Here is a 17,126-nt window from a genome sequence, read left to right as displayed (position 1 = left end):
GCGGAAAGTGTCGCGTGGGGGCTCGGGTTGAGGAGCTCTGAAGCTGCGGGAGGATAAGGGGGAAAGCAGCAGCTCTCTTCGTGTTTATAATCCACGAGCCGGGTGTACAGAGTGCAGTGTCGAACAGGCTTTGTGTAACGTGGTTCCGCGGTAGTTCGTGGCGATGGAGCTTGTCGAGGTACGAGGCCGGGACACGGGAAGCCAGACGGGCGGCGGAAGGTCTTGGATTGCTGGAGCCCGTCTGTGGGCGTCCGTTCGGCTGGATGGTCCAAGGAAGCGGTGAGGGCGGGAGTGCAATGTTGGCTCGAGGAGATGGAGGATGAAGAACAGGTCAGGCTGGTGGTATGGGATGGAGGTACAACCCGCCAGAAGCTATGACGGCGGCGGTCGATGGGACAAGCTCGGCGTGGTCGGGGTCCATGAACCAACGACGTCAAGAGAAGAGGCCCGGCCCTGGACAACCAATCAATTCGGTCGCGTTTTCGTCCGTTCAAGGAAGTCAACAACAACAATCACCAATCACCAATCGTTGGAATATCCGAATCGCTTTGTCTACAGCAGAGTCAGGGCCAGCGCTTTTATCCTTCTTGGAGCCAGTCGACCTCCACCAGTCTGTAGGCAGTCACCACTACGCAATCGCCGCCCTGCCCGTCCGTCCGTCAAACGCCGCCGTGGGTAAGCCAGGCAGCTCTGTCACGCGTCATCTCGTCCGGCTGTCAGCTCCCCGTTGGCTGTTCTTTGAAATACCATTACTTTTGCAACTGGGCTGACCGTTTGCATCCGGCGGCGCGTCGCGTGCTCGCGTATTTCCTTTTTCGTCACCGGCCGGACAGGACCCGAGGCAAACCACCACAGAATTGCGACTTTGACACCAGCTAGGACACTATGGCATCTAATTCGTACTACGACATTGATGCCATTTTAACCGATGCTGAGGTATGCACTGCCTACCAGTGATCGTCTACTCAAGGCTGACACTGTCTTTCAGAAAGTGCCATGCACCTTTGAGCACACCGTGTCCGACCTAGGCTACCTGGATGGAAATGCAGGCCAAGAGGTGGGAATTACATGCGAATCTACGAGCTTGTGCTAGACTAACAGACGCTGCAGATCAAGCAGGGTACCAAGGTCGAACTGCCTCTGTGGATGGGAGTGACACTGGCAGTGAGGTGGGTTTGCTCTGTATATGATTTGGAGGGCCCATCTTGACCACCCAACTCCAGCACCCCGGTAATGGTTTCGCTCGATCTCCCCGCTGCACTCTCGGCCCGCGTTGTAAATGCCCTCAAAGCCGACTCGCGCACCGTTGATCTGCGGGCACTCGCACCGCACTTCTTCACGCTGGGAGCCCGGATGCTCGATTTGTTTGAAGAAGAAGAATTGGGCGAGATTCTGGCTGAGAGCTTCAAGGCCCGAGCAAAGGTGATTGCTGATCAGGCACACAATCCCCGCGGGGCATTGGGAGAAGGTGCCGACTTCTTGCGGGGCTTGGACGAGAGTGAGCGGCAATGTAAGTCGTCATTTGACCATTTGAGTGCCAGTTGACTCACGGGTAGTGCAGTGTTCCGAGCAGCACATGATAGCGCCAAGGAAGTTCGCACATGGATAGCAGAGAACAAGACAAAATAGATGCAAGAGCATTCTGAAGGCCAAATCGCCAGCCGTGTGTTCGCTTGTATACTGCCATCTATCTATACTAATCGTGCACAGGTACGAAAGTCGATCATCTTTTCTACAGTCTATCCTTTCGGCTGACCATTCACCAAAACTCCCCATGCTCCAAGAGGCCAATTCAAAGCCATAACGTCATCTCAAATGTAAAATGATTTTGGGTATCAACGCGTGGACCTGGCCAGGACGACTTTTACGCGACCTTCAACCTGTTCCGCCCCCTCTCCTCCTCAAGCGTCTTCTTTTTCCGCCACTGCCACTCGACCAACACCGGCAGGAATTGCCAAAGATCAAACTCGGGCCACATGCAATCCAGGAAGACGATCTCAGTTTCCTCGTGGCATTGCCACAGCATGAAATCACTGAGCCTTTCTACTCCGGATGTTCTCACAAGCAAATCCAGCGGAGGATTGCCGGCCGTGAACATGTGCTCCGTCAACGTCTTTTCGCTGATTGACTCTGGGTCTGGGTAATTCTCGTGTGTCCTTTCGACATCTTTGGATCCGTCGGTGGAGATGAGAGTGTTGGAGTTTGTAGAAGCGGCATCGGAAGCGGGTGCGTCGGGAGAGCCCGTCTCCGGATGAGGTGTTGGTGATACGTCCTTGGAGGAGTTGTTGGATTCCGAAGACTCTTCCGTGACCGTGGCCAAGTTGCGAGCCTTGATGTTGCGCGTAATGTGGTTTTCGGAAAACGGGCGGCGCATCGGAGGTGGAATAGGTTTGCTATATTCGACAACGGTGTCACGGATGGCCGCGGTGATTTCGTCGCGCGAGGTGTACGGGAAGCAGACGTTCAGGATCGCACTGGCAGACGTCAGAAAATGTAAAGGAAGACGATTGGTCAGGAAGCCTCACCGATTGTTCGCCTTGGTCATATGCGCCGCTCTGTCCATGGCCTCAATGACATCAGGCTTCACCAGGTTCCTATTTCCCAGGACGCGAACGCTAGCACCATATCTGTCGAGAAGCTCTCCGTGCTGGGCCAGCTGAGATAGCTTGATCTTGGCCATGTCCATCAGCGCATCCACTTCGTACTTGGAGCGTTTGAAGTTTTCAATGCTAAAGGCGTAAATGGTGACGACCTTGACACCCGATTTGTAGCAAACTTCCAGAATCTGCCGGTGACAGCCGTCAGCGCCGCGGCATACGAAACGGCTTGTACAAACATACCCGAGCCAGAGCCTCAAAGCCAAGGTTGTGCCCTTCGACAGTCTCTATGTGGTGGCTCCGCGCATACCTGCGGTTACCGTCCATGACAAATGCGACGTGTTGTGGGATTGGGCCCTGGCGCAGGGCGCCAATGAGCAGCTCGCGAAGTTGCTGAACTGTCCATTGTATCGGCGGCGACATGAAGAGCCATTTTCGGAATTGTGAGAGGTGGAGAGAAGAGGACATGGTTGCAGATGCGGCGACTGGAGAATCCGGGGAAGGCGGTTCAAGTCCAGATCCAGGAGGGCGGAGCTATGATGGAGGGTATATGTAGGTAGGTAGGCAGGCAGCAGCAGAGGTAGCGGGTGCAGCATTAAAACCTGGACGACATGGCGGAGGTGTATGTACGTATACGTAAAGGCTGGCTTGGTAGAGGCTCAGCAGCAGGTCGTTGGGGACGCGTGCCCTTGCCTGGGTGCTTGCGCAGTGGCTGGATGGTCGACACCGGGCGCTCCTTGTGCCGTGCCGGGGTAAAAGCTCGGCTTCTCTTGCTGTCTGGTGCGTATTTTTTCTTCGCTCATTTTTTCCCTCTACCACCCGACCTCACTCTCCCATCACGAGATCCTTCCGTTCCTCCCTATCTGTCCTCTGCTGACTGGACTTCCCCGGAGCGGGATTGCATTGCTGCCCCAATGTGAGCCACACACGCGCTTGGTGCCGACCCTGCGCCAACGTCGTTGCTCGCAGTCCGAGAGCCGACATCGCAGTTTTTCCGAGCACCACGGCAGAGCACCAGCACCACCCCTTGACTCTCCAGCTCCGTCGGCTTACAAAGCCACTTTCCATCACCACCCGCCAGTCCAGGCATCAGGATAAAGGCTCTGTGCCGCGCCAAGGGCCACATGCTCAGCCATGTCCATCAACGGGGATCATGCTGTCGGCCAGCTAGTTGATCAGCTCACGGTCGGCTTCGACTCTCTGTCATCCGAGTATCGCATCCTGTACGACCAGCACCGCGAGTTGGAGAACAAGCTTGCTTGGGCACAGCAGCAAGTCAGTCCCCTCTCTCTCTCCTTCGCGCACTTTCACCGTCTGCATCGCCGCCTTCTCCATGATGAAACAACTTAGCTCTAGACCTGCAGCTGCTCAGCAGCGCTGACGACCTTTCTTCACTTTCTGATCAACATCATCCTCAAATCGCTTTTCGTCATCGCCATGTGCACAGGGCATCTTCTGACTGACGTCACGCTATAGTACCTTGACCTTTTGCGACGTTTTACACCAGAAGTTGCACAGCAGGACTACAAGGTCTTTGTCCAAAGCCTGGACGAAGTCGAAAGACACGGCCAAGGTGGCCCTCTCGACTGGCTTGATGCTCTTTCGCAGAGCCCGGATGGTGACCGTAGGACCGGTGCATATCTGATTCGGCAAGGCGAGCGTGCGCGCGAACAGCTCAAGTACTCCAAGCCTTTGAAGAGCCCCAGCCCCGCGCTGAAAGACGCCGAGGGTGTCAAAATATGGAACGGGACCTCGAGGGAGGATCGAGCTTCTGAGAGACTATCAAAGCTTGAAAGCCTTAGACAGGCTGCGTCCGCTGCTGGCTTGGAAAGGGATTTTACAACCCCCGGCACACCTGGAAAGCTGTCGTGTCCGTTTGGAACAGGCAGCTTTCGAGGCCGCTCTATGAGTGGCAGGGCAAGCATGACGCCTAGTCGCTCGCACTCCAGAACACTGCCCCACGCCATGCGTTCCAAGCGGTCGTCCTTCAATGATCCCATCCGGGCCGAACTGTGCGCGCTCGACACACGCTCCCCTGAGCCTTCGGTGTCGGGCTCTGCAGGTGTCTGCCCTATCCGCTTTATGGATGACCATTCTCCGGAAGAGATTGCCAAATACTTTGAGAACCACAAGCATCAGCTTCCCCGCAGTCATGAGGTGTGCATCAAGCGATTCCAGAGCAACTCTGACAGCATACGACAACTTGACGCCAAGTACGGGGACTTGGTCCACATGATCCAAGGCCTTGGCGAGAAGCACCAACCGATGTTGAAGGAAGAGCCCAATGAAGAGGCAATTGAAGACTCGGAATCAAATGGCAGAGTCGCCAATTGGGCCAAAGCCATCAGCAACGGCGCTGAGCCTGGCGGCGACGCCTTGCCAGACCCTGAAATGCCACTTCCCGAGGAAGAAGAGCGCAAGCCGCACTTTGACCGCCCTTTGAAAGATGTTCGTGTTGGCGAGTCACCAAGTCGGCCGTGGGGCATCTCGGTGCCAGCGGCGTACCACAAAGCCCCAAGCATCCCGGACACTGATCCGACGGCCTCTCCTGTGAAGGAGAAGCCCGCCGACCCTCCTCAACCAGCCCCCAAGAAGGCTGGAAAATGTCCGTTTGACCACACCAAGATGAATGGAGCTACGCCTTTCCCTGGTCGTCCGAAGCCTGATGTTGAGCGCGAGGCCGAGCAGCAGACGCTTAAACCCGACACTGCTCCTCCACCTCAGAACACTACCATTCCCGGCGTTAATATCATCAACACTCAGTCTGACAAGCCGAGCGGTCAACATGGCGCGCAGATAGTGTTTACTGGACCCGTGTTCATCGGATATCCGATTGAGCAGGCGATTGAGTTGTTGAAGCAGACGGGTTTCGCGGACAAGAGTAGAAGCGGTTGAATTTTGCTTGGTTTGAGAATACCCTTGCGCGTGTTTGGGAGGAACATAGTGTTGCAATAGCGAGCGAAAATTGAAATCTGCAAATTACTTGAGATTTGTGTTCAATTCATCATGTTCCGACTGCGACCAAGCCTGACGATGACCAACATCCAGTGCTCGTCCAACCTGCTTTCGGCGTTGGCCCCTTTCAAAAGCCTGTCCACATATCCAGCCCAAGAACCTTGACCAACCAAGCAGTCTACTAACCAACGATTGCTGCAAACGGCCGCTCGCGATGAGCGACATCCCCATTCTGACACTCTTTGCTCATGGTGATATCTTCTTTGGGCGTAGCTGCCATGACAACCGAGCCAATGAGACAGGCACACACAAATGAAATGGAAATTGCCACTCAGGTGACTTCGCGGCTGCCAGACGCGCCCTTTGCTTGGTGGCGGCACCTGCAACTCCCCACCGGCCACGATTCAGTCCCTCACCGCCTGCAAAACCACCGTCATCTCTCTTGCTTGTCGTGCCGCAGCATCTGTTTTCTCTTCGCCACTCCATTGTTATCCAGCGACAACAACGTCCATTTCATCTTTCCATTGGCATTGTTATCCATCCATTCAATTCTTTTGGCATCTTTGCGTGGATACCGCCTGCTTGCAACAAGCCCTTGGTTTGTCCCGTTCGCCTCATTCCTCCATCATCACTTCGTTGGACGCGGCCGTGTTGTTGGTTGGACCCTGTTCGCTACCAGGCGTCAACACAACCGCCTGTTCGTGGCGCGCCTCGCCTCGATCTGGCCGTGTGTGGCGTTCGTCCGCTCGGTCGCTCTGTCGGTCGGTACCGTCTCCGACGTCTGTCGTTCGATTGAGTTCCCGGCCATCCGTGGGGTTAGCTGTGGGGGTGGCTCGACTACTGAAAGCCAGCGAGTTGTGACAAGGTGAGTCTGCCTCAGGAAAGGCTTGCATTTAAGGTGCAGCCCTGACTCTGATGCCAAGCATTCCCTGACCCGTAGTTGGTTAGAGTTATTACCGCGCCAACCTGCGGCGAACGTCCGCTTCGCTGCGTGCCGCTGCCTCTCCTTCGTGGCCGAGAGACGGACGACGACCGAACGTCCTGTGGTGGCTCTGTCCCCGCGTGGCGGATCGCTCCCTGCCTCCATCAGCGCTGTCTAACTGATCCGGACACGCAACTGAGGTGAGTGCTTCTTTTTGCTTCTTTCCCGTTCGTTGAGTCCCGTTGGTGGCTGGGGATTGGTTGTCATCGCAGTTGCGAGCGGTTTCGTTTGGCGCTTGCCAGAGACGAGCTGTTGGACAGCGGAATGCCACATTTGATGATTTTGCGCAGTGGCAATGGTTGAGCCAAACAGCTTGAAGCAGCTTGAAGCCCGTTTGTCTTGAATTGCCTCAGGGTCTGCCAACCAGAAAATTTGACTGTTCACTGACGGGATATTCCTACCACCCCTTCGCCACGTTCTGAAGCGCTTTTCTGTTCTTCTTTGCTAACGACTCTCAATTTCAGATATACTATTGAGCCCATTGTAACAGGGCCAGAAATCCTCTGAGCTTTCGTCCGGCTTTTGTCCATCGGCAAATTCATTTGCATATCCGTACAATGTCTGCGCCAAGAGGAGGTCGTGGCGGTGGTGGTGGACGTGGTAGAGGCGGTGGAGGAGGCGGCCGTGGAGACAGCAGCTCCGGCTCGGGCTCTGGCAGCCGTGGTTCCTTCAGAGGACGCAGGCCTTTTGGCGACTCTTCGAGCGGTTCCACCGGCAGGGCATCGTCGTCTCGCGGAGGCTCTCCCCACCGCGGCGGTCCTCCTTACGGACCCAGGTCTCAGTCTACGCCTGCTGCCATCTTTGGCAACCCTGCGCAAATCCCGCAGCCAGACCCCAACGTCACCAAGACGGAGAATCAGTTGGCAAAGAGCTTGGCCAGTGCGATTTCGTCAATGGGTCTTGACGATCAGTTGGCCAGAAGACCCGACTACGGTACCATGGGCAGAGAGACAGTGGTTTACACCAATTACTTCCCTCTGCAAGTAAATGGTAGTTCTCCGGATGTCTATCGGTATGCGGTTTCCATCCAGCCCGAAGAGCAGCAAAAGCGGAAGAAGAGGAGGATTCTTGAAATTCTTCTTGAAGATCCGGTCTGGAAGGGTGCAATCTGCGCCACAGACTACTCGCAGGTGGTCATTACCAACAAGAAGGTTACCCTCGCGGACGGCCCGCACAACCGCCGCGCGTTTGAGCTTCAGTGGTACCCTCAGGATGGTGAGCCCATCCCAGAAAAGAAAGAGGGCGAAGAAGAGTCGGAAGCCCGCGAGAAGGCGAGGAAGAAAAACACGAGAACGGTTCTGGTCGAGGAGCTCGGCACTGTCTCGTTCAACGAGCTGTTGAATTCACTGAAGTCCGAAAACACTGGAGTCCAATACCCTCTGAAGGAAGAGGCCATCCAGGCACTCAACATTATCATCTCCAAAGCACCACAATCGGCACACGACATGGCGGCTGTTGGGCAGAACAAGTTCTTCTCAATCAACGGCAACCAATACGCCGAAAAGCACAACCTGACCGAAGGTCTGCAGGCGCTTCGAGGGTACTTTGCCAGTACCAGGACCAGTGTCAGCCGGTTACTGGTCAATATCAACGTTTCGACTGCGGCCTTCTACAAGGCCGGCAGCCTCTTGGAGTTGATGCAAGATTACCTCGGACCAACCAACCGGAGCCCTCAGCACATGCTCCGGATGGAATCTTTCATTCGACTGTTGCGGGTTGAGACCAACTACATGACCGCCAGGGATGGTAGTGGCCGTCGCATCAAGAAGATCAAGACCATCTGTGGACTTGCGCGGGCCAACAACGATCCCATGATGTCCTGGGGACATGGCGCTTCGGCGACGCAAGTCAAGTTCCCGTACGACGATCCCAACGGCAGCAGTAGCGGCAGCTCGAGCAACGGCAAGCCGACTTTGATCACGGTGGCCGAATACTTTGCCAAAACCTACTCCATCACGCTTAAGACGCCAACCGCACCAGTCGTCAATGTTGGCACTCGGGACAACCCAACCTGGATTCCGGCAGAGCTTTGCAGTGTGCTGCCTGGACAAGTCGCCGGCAGGATGCTCACAAGTAACCAGACACGTCTCATGATCGAGTTCGCCGCTCGCCCGCCCAACGCCAATGCGACCAGCATCACCAAGTATGGGCTGGATGTGATGCAAGTACGGGGCGGCAATCCCACGCTTGGCGCCTTTGGCATCCAGATTGGCGGAAGTATGTTGACCGTCCAAGCACGCGTTCTTCCTGTGCCGCAGCTGCAGTACGCAGGCAAGACCCAGGTGCCGAATGATGGCAAGTGGAACCTGGCCCGCGTTCAATACTCCAAGCCTGCGACCATCCAGACCTGGGGATGTCTTGTCGTCGAGGAGAAGAACCGCTCGACTTTCCAAAGCCAGGAGCAGGCTATGAACCTCGTCAACACGTTCAAAAACGCCCTCGCATCGTACGGAGTCCGCATCGGCAACCCCACGCCGCCGGCCAAGATCCAAATCTCCTTCCCGTACAACCAGTCGGAAATCACGGAGCTGGTTGAGGCGAAGATGAAGCAGATGGTGCAGTCCAGAATCGGCATGTTGCTTGTCCTTCTGCCATCCGACAACACCATGTTGTACGACACCATCAAATTCATGGGTGACGTTCGGTACGGTATAGGAACCGTCTGCTCCATCAGCAGGAAGATCATGAACCCAAAGGGCCAACCGCAGTACATGGCCAACGTCGGATTGAAGTTCAACCTCAAGTGTGGAGGTGTCAACCACGACATGCGGATTCAGCAGCTCGCACCCCTGGACAACAAGACCATTCTCATTGGAATCGATGTCTCTCACCCGCCGCCTGGAAGTGCCACTGGCGGTCCATCCATCACAGGTGTCGTTGGCTCTGTCGACGCCAACTTCAACAACTACCCAGCATCGATTCGCACGCAGACGGCACGCCAGGAAATGGTCGACAAGAGTGACCTCACCGAGATGATCATGGAGCGCTTCAAGTTGTGGCGTGCTCGGAACAACAACACATTGCCCAACAAGGTCATTATCTACCGCGACGGTGTTTCAGAAGGGCAGTTCCCTGTCGTCCTCCGCGAAGAGTGGCCAAGCTTCGTCGAGGCTTACAAGCAGTTGTACGGCGCTGAGAAGAATTACCCCAAGTCCAGTTTGATTATTTGCACCAAGCGCGGACACACTCGCTTCTACCCCGCCAAGCCAGAAGATGCAGAAGGTCGCGCAATGAACGTTCGCCCCGGCACTGTCGTCGACCGCGGCATCACCGGCGAGCGGCTGTTCGACTTTTATCTGGTTGCTCACGCTGGTCTGCAGGGTACGTCCCGCCCTGCTCACTACATCTGTTTGCTCGACCAGAACAAGCTGGGGGCGGACCAACTTCAGCGCATCACTCACAACTTGTGCTACGTCTATGGTCGCGCCACGCGGGCTGTCTCGGTCTGCCCGCCGGCATACTACGCTGACTTGGTGTGCGAGCGCGGTCGCTCGTATCTCCACTCTTTCCTCAAGGAAAACACCAACATGCAGTACGATCCTAAGAGGCACTGGAGGGGCGGTGTTCACGACCGTCTGAAGGACAGCATGTTCTACTTGTAGACATGTGGAGTCACTGAGCCGCGTATTCATACGACCATTACCAGCGGCAGCGCGCAACGTCATCACCGGATGCCATTTGGACCAACGCGCGGGTCTTGGCATCCCAATTTCCTTTTCAGTTCTGCCCTCATGCGAGGGCCTCACAAGCCATTCAATTTCAAAAGAGAGACGGACCCGTGCCGGGCCCGCCTATGAGACCATGTTGGCTCAAGTCGATGGAAGTTTGAATTTCCCTTGAGGCGAATCACGGTTGTTGTAAAAGAGAAGGAGAGAGAAATATGGAGAGGCCACAGAGGTCCACACGCTCTTGGACACTGTTATCTCTGTGGTCTCTCCCAGTTGTTGTAAAAATGGACTGGCGGATGGCCGTGTCGTTGTTGATGTCATGCCTGGCTTTTGTTGCTATCGCCATGGTCACCGTCGCCGAGAGACCGACCTGATAGAGGAGGGCAGTCTACGGCTCGATTGCCTCTTGTTCTTGTCTGGAGCCGGAACCCGCATGAGAGGGGATTGGATGAGCGACTGGACGTGAGTGCCCTGATCGGATTGCGGCGAGCAACGAGGATCTTTTTTCTTTTCTTTTGGGACCACGCGATACGTCGAGGACCTTGATGAGTCACCAGCCAGAGACTTCCCTTAACGAAGTCTTCGCTCAATCTCGATTGTCGAGTCATCATGGACTGAGTCGTTTTTCCTCATCTTTCCAAACGAAATTTCGTTATCACGATCACTAGCATTCTGTTCGCCGCTTTCGATCCCAGCGCGTCTCTGGATGTCGTCTTTTCCGGAACACGTATCCCCTGGATCAACTTACATTCTGTCACTTTCCCATTTTCATCTCGCTCCGCTCTCTGAAGGGCAGAGAGGCAGGGACAATCGAACCTATTTTACCCTTCCTCTACCACTATCGGTCTCCGTTAGCCAGCCGACTGGCACACCGTCGTTCCCCCTTTGCTCCCTCTTCGTCGGACCGAACGAAAGAGATGCGCATGGACGCAGCACGCGTTTCGAGCGCGTGCATTGGCTTCGACTTGGACTCGGAACGCCTGTTTTTGGGAGGTCTCGGCGCTCTGTCCCACGGCGCGGCAACGCAAGCAAAAGGGGACATGGCAATCAATTGTGCCATCAGCAATCGACAGGACCGGCCCGTCCGCCCCGATCCGAACAAAATTTCAGAATCAAAAATCTTGGAAGGAGGAGGGAAGAGGAGGAAAGCTGCGCTCTGGCAAGTGCGACCACACGTCGACGGTCGCCACAATGTTCGATGCTGAACACCAGTGCTGTTGCGCTGACTGGATCGACGGATGACGACGGCCTTGAGTCCAAGTCCAAGTCCAAGTTGAGCAGACGACCTGAACGCACAACAGCCGGGCGCTTTGCCTCCTTCTCTTTCACCCTTACCTCTCCTTTTTCCTTGAACATCTTGATTTCCTTGTTTCCTTTCGTACTTGTATTTCTACTGTTGGCCTCTTGTCGCACTTTGGCGTCAGGGATGGGCGGCATTTTGACTTGGATGGGATAGCACTCATTGAAACAGAAAGCAAAATTGGGACAAAAAAATGTTATAGAAAGAAAAATATAAATTTGGATGGGTGGAGGAGCCGACCTTTGGCTCTGACACCCACCCTTTGTAAAAAAGAACTTTTCTTATTCCTCTCTTTCCTGGAGAGTGAGTGCGATGGTTTGATTGAGCAGTTGATTGAATGGTTGATATGGGGGGTTTGTCGAGCCGTATCTTGTCTTGTTGCCATGCCGCCTCGGTAGGCCCGCGTTCAGTCACTTGGCGATGGATGAAGTCAAGTCAGGTCGAGGAACGGTTGGGTCGAAGCTTCTGATCCAGCTGGGTCAGAACGGCACTTCTTTCTTACTTCACGAAAGTCGTTCCTGGCCGTGAGTTCAGATTGGCTTTGCCGCAACGCCAGAGGGCTGCGCTCTACGGCGTGGTCATGCCAAAACGACATATACAAATAGGTTTTGTTTCAAAGCCACGACGAAGGATTTCCAACACCGACATTAAAAATATCGAAACGGCTGGCATATCTTCAAGTCTACTTCTACAATCAACCAGCATTCAAGGATTCAATGGCAGAAGCGATGTTTGGCTTGCTTGGAACGCTAGAGGCTTCATGCAAAGGAAATGAATGGTGAAGGTGATATTGGTTGATTCGTCGAGTTGAGGAGCCCGCAGGCGTGCCATATGGGCAGCTGAGTGACTAATCAAGGTGACTACCCTACAGGTGCGCAGTTGTTTGGAATGTAAACCATTTCCCCCGGCGGCAGATACTCCAGCTCCGGCTCGCCCAGCGGCAGCAGCGTCGGAGTCTTGGTTTGTGGTTGAAAAGTCGTTTGCATTTCATCCAGCTTCAACGCCGCGCTCGCCAGGGCGTCAGCACGCTTGTTGGAGTTCCGCGGGATCTTTGCAAACCCGATGCGGATGCCGTCTTCATCTTCGTATTTTTCGAGAACCTCTTCGAAGCGTAACATCAGGCAGAGATTTGCGGGAGTTTTGCGCTTAGCGTTGCGGAAGCAGTTGTTCTTTTGGGGCGATGCATCAGTTGCCAAGTATTTGATAAAGGAGATATTCCGCTTGCCATCATCCACTGCGGTAGCCTCTCCGTCATGCTCTTGATGACATACTCTGAATTCATCAAAACGACCAATTCCTTCTTCCCACGCACTTTGAAATCACCACATTCCGTACACGGTTTCTTCATGTGTTCAACAGCCCTCATGACGCCTTCGAAAGCTCCCGCCAGTTCGGCTCTTTGGTTTGTTCCGCGATTCACCCTCCTGAAGGGCTTTCCAAAATGCACAGAGTACTCATGCTCCTCGTTTTTGCCGCAAACGATGCCGTAGCCGGCGCGGTAATCTTGCGGATGAAGATCCCAGTAACCAGGGAAGATGCGACTGGCGCCGTCGGTGAAGACTACATGCGTTCGGAAGTGGAGGTCATCGTCGAGAAAGAAGCTGCCGATGAAGAAGAGACCGCATGAGGGGCAGGAGCTGACGCTTTCCCAAGGCGAGAGTGAGAGAGCTTCCACCGAGTGATGTGGGCGGAATTGGCGGTCAATGATTCTGTGAGTGGGGATTGTTCTAGCTCGGGAGGTCATGCTGAAGGACGAGCCCAAGTGGTGAGAACGGTGCCACCTCGAGCAAAGATACAGTAGCAGGCGCCCGCGAATCTGTATTAATAGACGTGACCGTGGATCCCTTACTTCGGTTTCAGGATTTGGGATTTGAGGTCTGTCCATCATTCCCGCTAGTTCCGAACGCTTCCTACTCCTCGCTTCCTCAACACCACAGCTCTTGCGACCTCTATCGTGTCTCTAATGACGAATCTTTCTCACCAGTGATGTTTGACCGACGAAGGGACTTGACTTTCTTTCCTATTTGCACGCAATTGAGATGCTCGTGAATTCTTTTCTGGCAGATTGCTGCCGTCTGGACGCTGTGGATGCAGCGAGCCAAGAGAGCGATCCAATCGAACTAACAGTCCTCAGGGCGTTACTTTATGACATCCTTTCACCGTCAGTCTTGCGAGCTTCGCCGCTGCGGTCCCTTTGACTGATGGTTTCCGACCAACGAAGGGACGACTCCATATCGATTTATTTGCAAGGGGTAGTTTGTACACCAGAGCAGTCGGGATAAGGGATGTCTTTTCGAACGATGCTTCTCCCATTAAAAGTACTTCCGCCCTTCTTTGCTCGTAAGCAGACTTGGGAGTCATTAGTCTACAAGATTGGGCAACTGCAAGAATGAAGATGTAAACTGGGAGACAGCAAGGTCGGGAGAAGATTTGTTGACCGTAGTAGAAGCGTCGTGCCTTGACATGCCAGACATGACCTTCAAGTCCATTTCAGCCGCACGCTTGGACAACTTGTCTGCGAGTTCATTGCGATGCCTAGGCACGTGCTTGAAGCCGACATGGTAGCCCTCACGTGCGTAAGCGTCGATTCGCTCGTCAAAGTTCAGGATGATGTCGAGATTTGCTGGTGTTTTACCAGATGAGTTCTTCATGTCATTTGCCTGATCTCCCAGAAATAAGTGATTCGAAACCAGAGAATATCAAGAGAGAGATGTGTTTTCCATACCTTCCAGACAGGCAGCCACTGCATCATTGTTTTAACAACATACTCGGAATCACAGAAAATAACCAACTCATTCCTGTTTCCCCAGTCCGTGTGTTGTTCTCCATAGCGAGGGCAATCTCTGATCATATCTCTAAGTCCTCGGATCATGCCCTCGTATGCTCCCAATAACTCCGCCCTCTGACTTGTTCTCTTCCCAACTGAGCAATCGAATGGGATGGCGTATTGCTGAGACTCGTTTGTTCCTGTGGCGATACCCCAACCGGTGTATGTTTGGCCCTGCGCATTGGTCAAGCACGAGCCGTCGGTGAAGACAACGTTGGTCCGGAAAATTGATGTGTCATCTTGGTCGCCACTTGAAGTGAGGAAGCGGCCACAATGACCGCATGTGCCGATTTCAGTCGCAGCCACCGCGGGAGTTGGATCGTAGCGGCGATTGACGATTGCCCGGGGAGGAGAATTGCGATTGCGATTGACCCTGATTGCAACCATGGTGGAAAGCAATGGGCGCTGGTAGAGATGGACTGCTTTCGAAATCTTACAAGCTTTCGCACCGTTAGTTATCCCGAGCGGAGCGAGGCGAACTTGGATGGCTGGGTAGCAATTGCGCTCGTACCTGACACAAGCTCGCGAGGGACTGCGAGTCGGTCGAGCCTCGGAGGTCAGGTGGCCGTCCAGCTTGCAACTGTAGAAAGATCGTCGTCTATGGCTCGTGCAAAAAAAGCGTCTTGACACTAAGGTAGGTACCACGGTACCAAGATGCCTGGCGCAAAAGGGTTTCGTCCGACGGTGCCACGGGCTTGGATGGGTTGGTTGGTTGGTAGGAGGTGGTTGTACGAGTTTGAGATACCGAGAGGGAATGGAGAATAAATGGGAAGCATGGGCGGCCGCGAGCAGGTTAGGCGGAGAAGATAAGCGTGATTATGCTGTCATAGATGTCTGCCAGTCACCCAAGGAGCGTTGGTCTTGTCGACACGACTGACGGACGGGTATAAAATCCTGTGCTGTTGCCTCTTCGTCTTCTCTTCCTTGTGTACGTACAGCAATCTGCGTTGCAGTCGCCATCAGATATCGATCGAACACATCCCTTAGACTGGTGCTGCTCACTCCTTTGGCGGCCCTCGCGACTTTGGAAGCGGACAACCCAGGAGAAAAGCCCTCCTGCGGTGCAGTTGTGGTCTTTTGGTTTACATACTTCTACTGTCTCTTCTCCCTCTCGCTCACTTCCGGTCGTTATTGTCAAGATGCAAGGTAAATCAATTGGTTGCGTCTCGAACAGAGAGGTGGTGCAAGGGTTTCAAAGCTTTACCACACGACGAAACTAACTGCTAGGCGACCTATGATGTCATACCTGCCCTTATCGATACCTGCGCGTCCTCGAACTCGTCGAGACCATTCCTCATCCAAAGGACTAGAAAACTTCCGCCATTTTCACGGCCTTTAGTCACACAGCACGAAACAAAATACCACAATCACTATCTCACACCAACAAAGATCAGCAACATGCCAGGCTGGCCTTTCGACTCTTTCTCGAGAGAGACAGGCAGATTCTAGAAAAAACCAACCGAACAGGAAAGTATGGCTTTATCGTCTCTCTGGGCCGCACACCAGCTAGGGTCTCCTATCTTGAGCTTCAACATTCAGATGTAGCGCCCAAATGGAAAGGAAAGCAGACAGAGGTGCAACAGCAGAGGCGTTTATAGCCGAAGAGCCGCAGCGTAGGAAACACCACTCAATCAAGCGCAGGGCAAGCAGTCAGCCCACAGAAGGTAAGGAAAGGAATTCAACCCAGTCCTAGCTTCAGGGCGTCGCACCACCTTCAGACGCAAGCGCTTGAATGCTCCCTGTGACTACCCATCAAGAAAAAAATTCTCTCTATATTGAACGCATCAAGCGCTTGAGAACTCCACATCTCTACGTATTTTAACTTGGTGACAGAGATTCCCGGATTAGCAATTTCTTTCGTCACCCACTGTGAGCCGGTCCTCTGATCGGTCAGCTGTGTCTATCTGCCCCGTCTGTAGGTATTGCAGGTGTATAACCCGCGTTATCGCCTTCCTCTTCTCTCTTTTCCCCGTTTATCCTGGCTCCAGCAACTGTCGCAAAAGCTCTGTAAGAACTGCTACTCTGCCTGGCTGGCGCCTTGGCTGTCTTCCGAATGTCGCAATCGCAAGGCAACACTGTTTTTGGCGCACCCGTCTTCTTCCCTTGACTTTCCAAGTCTTTTTGCTTGGAGAACCATGCGTGTGATAATGGTGAATGACTCCTCTATCTTTCGATTACGCATTCAGGCACCACAAAGCAGCTACGCCGTGGATCTCCAGCGCAACACAAGAAGGTAAATCAATCCCCCTCTGCGATTTCAGGATAAATTGACAAGCAGCTGGCTGCAGTGGCCTGGCCAATTCAGCCTCGAAAAGAGAGAACCAAAGTGATATCAGCTCTGTTGAGGCTTTCCCAGTGAGCCGATGCAGCAAGGCATTCTCTGACCTTTCACAAAGGCCGGACATGGCGATGCAGTTGCGGAGACTTTGGCGGCCACAGCCACTTTTTATACTTCGAAGATGAGAACCAGGCAGAAGCAGGACAAGTCACGCGCTCCACCATCGCATGAACTGCTTACCCGACTTCGGGAATAGGCACGGCGAAAGTGCAGGCCCGCAGGGCGTCCACGTGGGGCGCTTTGGCCGATGGCTGTGGTATAAAAGATTGCACAGTTTCAACCTTCTCGCTGCATCACTCGCAGCTTGTTCTAAAGCAGGGTTGTAAGCAACGCAATATATTGCTTGGGTTGCGGCAATATTGCGCGCAACGCAACGCAACGCAACGCAATCAGGCCTTGAAAATTTAGGCAATCAATCAATATAGAGGTCATATTGCGTTGCCTTCGTTGCTCTAATTG

At 53.9% G+C, this 17,126-nt stretch overlaps 8 protein-coding genes across 8 annotated transcripts; 5 read left to right on the top strand and 3 right to left on the bottom strand.

Moving 5' to 3' along the window:
- The first annotated feature begins 871 nt into the window (after positions 1–871).
- Positions 872–1,876, top strand: BKA78DRAFT_93939 (uncharacterized protein). Its single transcript, XM_066894013.1, has 5 exons — positions 872–936; positions 989–1,057; positions 1,111–1,169; positions 1,224–1,510; positions 1,562–1,876. Exons 1-5 carry the CDS (start codon positions 886–888, stop codon positions 1,627–1,629), a joined length of 534 nt encoding a protein of 177 aa, XP_066746258.1. The 5' UTR covers positions 872–885; the 3' UTR covers positions 1,630–1,876.
- BKA78DRAFT_308245 (Decaprenyl diphosphate synthase-like protein) lies at positions 1,655–3,412 on the bottom strand. Its single transcript, XM_066887923.1, has 3 exons — positions 2,841–3,412; positions 2,526–2,785; positions 1,655–2,474 (listed from the first exon to the last, which is right to left on the bottom strand). Exons 1-3 carry the CDS (start codon positions 3,063–3,065, stop codon positions 1,865–1,867), a joined length of 1,095 nt encoding a protein of 364 aa, XP_066746257.1. The 5' UTR covers positions 3,066–3,412; the 3' UTR covers positions 1,655–1,864.
- Positions 3,413–5,662, top strand: BKA78DRAFT_308244 (uncharacterized protein). Its single transcript, XM_066887922.1, has 2 exons — positions 3,413–3,872; positions 4,074–5,662. The coding sequence occupies exons 1-2, from the start codon at positions 3,732–3,734 to the stop codon at positions 5,490–5,492; spliced, it is 1,560 nt and encodes a 519-aa protein (XP_066746256.1). The 5' UTR covers positions 3,413–3,731; the 3' UTR covers positions 5,493–5,662.
- BKA78DRAFT_93973 (uncharacterized protein) lies at positions 5,642–6,534 on the top strand. The gene has a single exon (XM_066894015.1). The coding sequence runs from the start codon at positions 5,801–5,803 to the stop codon at positions 6,419–6,421; it is 621 nt and encodes a 206-aa protein (XP_066746255.1). The 5' UTR covers positions 5,642–5,800; the 3' UTR covers positions 6,422–6,534.
- Positions 6,535–7,349: 815 nt separating this feature from the next.
- Positions 7,350–10,136, top strand: BKA78DRAFT_242601 (Piwi domain-containing protein; the record flags this gene model as incomplete). Its single annotated transcript, XM_066883937.1, has 1 exon — positions 7,350–10,136. A coding segment is annotated over one exon (2,787 nt), but the record flags the coding sequence as incomplete, so codon positions are not given.
- A 580-nt stretch (positions 10,137–10,716) lies between these two features.
- Positions 10,717–11,678, top strand: BKA78DRAFT_93947 (uncharacterized protein). Its single transcript, XM_066894014.1, has one exon. It carries the CDS (start codon positions 10,909–10,911, stop codon positions 11,656–11,658), a length of 750 nt encoding a protein of 249 aa, XP_066746253.1. The 5' UTR covers positions 10,717–10,908; the 3' UTR covers positions 11,659–11,678.
- A 684-nt stretch (positions 11,679–12,362) lies between these two features.
- BKA78DRAFT_350751 (uncharacterized protein) lies at positions 12,363–13,246 on the bottom strand (the record flags this gene model as incomplete). Its single annotated transcript, XM_066891046.1, has 2 exons — positions 12,363–12,671; positions 12,815–13,246. The coding sequence occupies 2 exons, from the start codon at positions 13,244–13,246 to the stop codon at positions 12,363–12,365; spliced, it is 741 nt and encodes a 246-aa protein (XP_066746252.1).
- A 616-nt stretch (positions 13,247–13,862) lies between these two features.
- On the bottom strand, positions 13,863–14,716 carry BKA78DRAFT_350750 (ribonuclease H-like domain-containing protein; the record flags this gene model as incomplete). The annotated part of the gene is made up of 2 exons (XM_066891045.1): positions 13,863–14,162; positions 14,228–14,716. 2 exons carry the CDS (start codon positions 14,714–14,716, stop codon positions 13,863–13,865), a joined length of 789 nt encoding a protein of 262 aa, XP_066746251.1.
- Positions 14,717–17,126: the final 2,410 nt, after the last annotated feature.

The sequence above is a fragment of the Phyllosticta capitalensis genome (genome assembly GCF_038381095.1).
Source record: "Phyllosticta capitalensis strain CBS 128856 chromosome Unknown BKA78scaffold_3, whole genome shotgun sequence".
In the NCBI taxonomy this organism is placed as follows: Eukaryota; Fungi; Ascomycota; class Dothideomycetes; order Botryosphaeriales; family Phyllostictaceae; genus Phyllosticta; species Phyllosticta capitalensis.
Note: the sequence above shows the minus strand (reverse complement) of the source record. Positions and strands in the feature narration are given on the sequence as shown.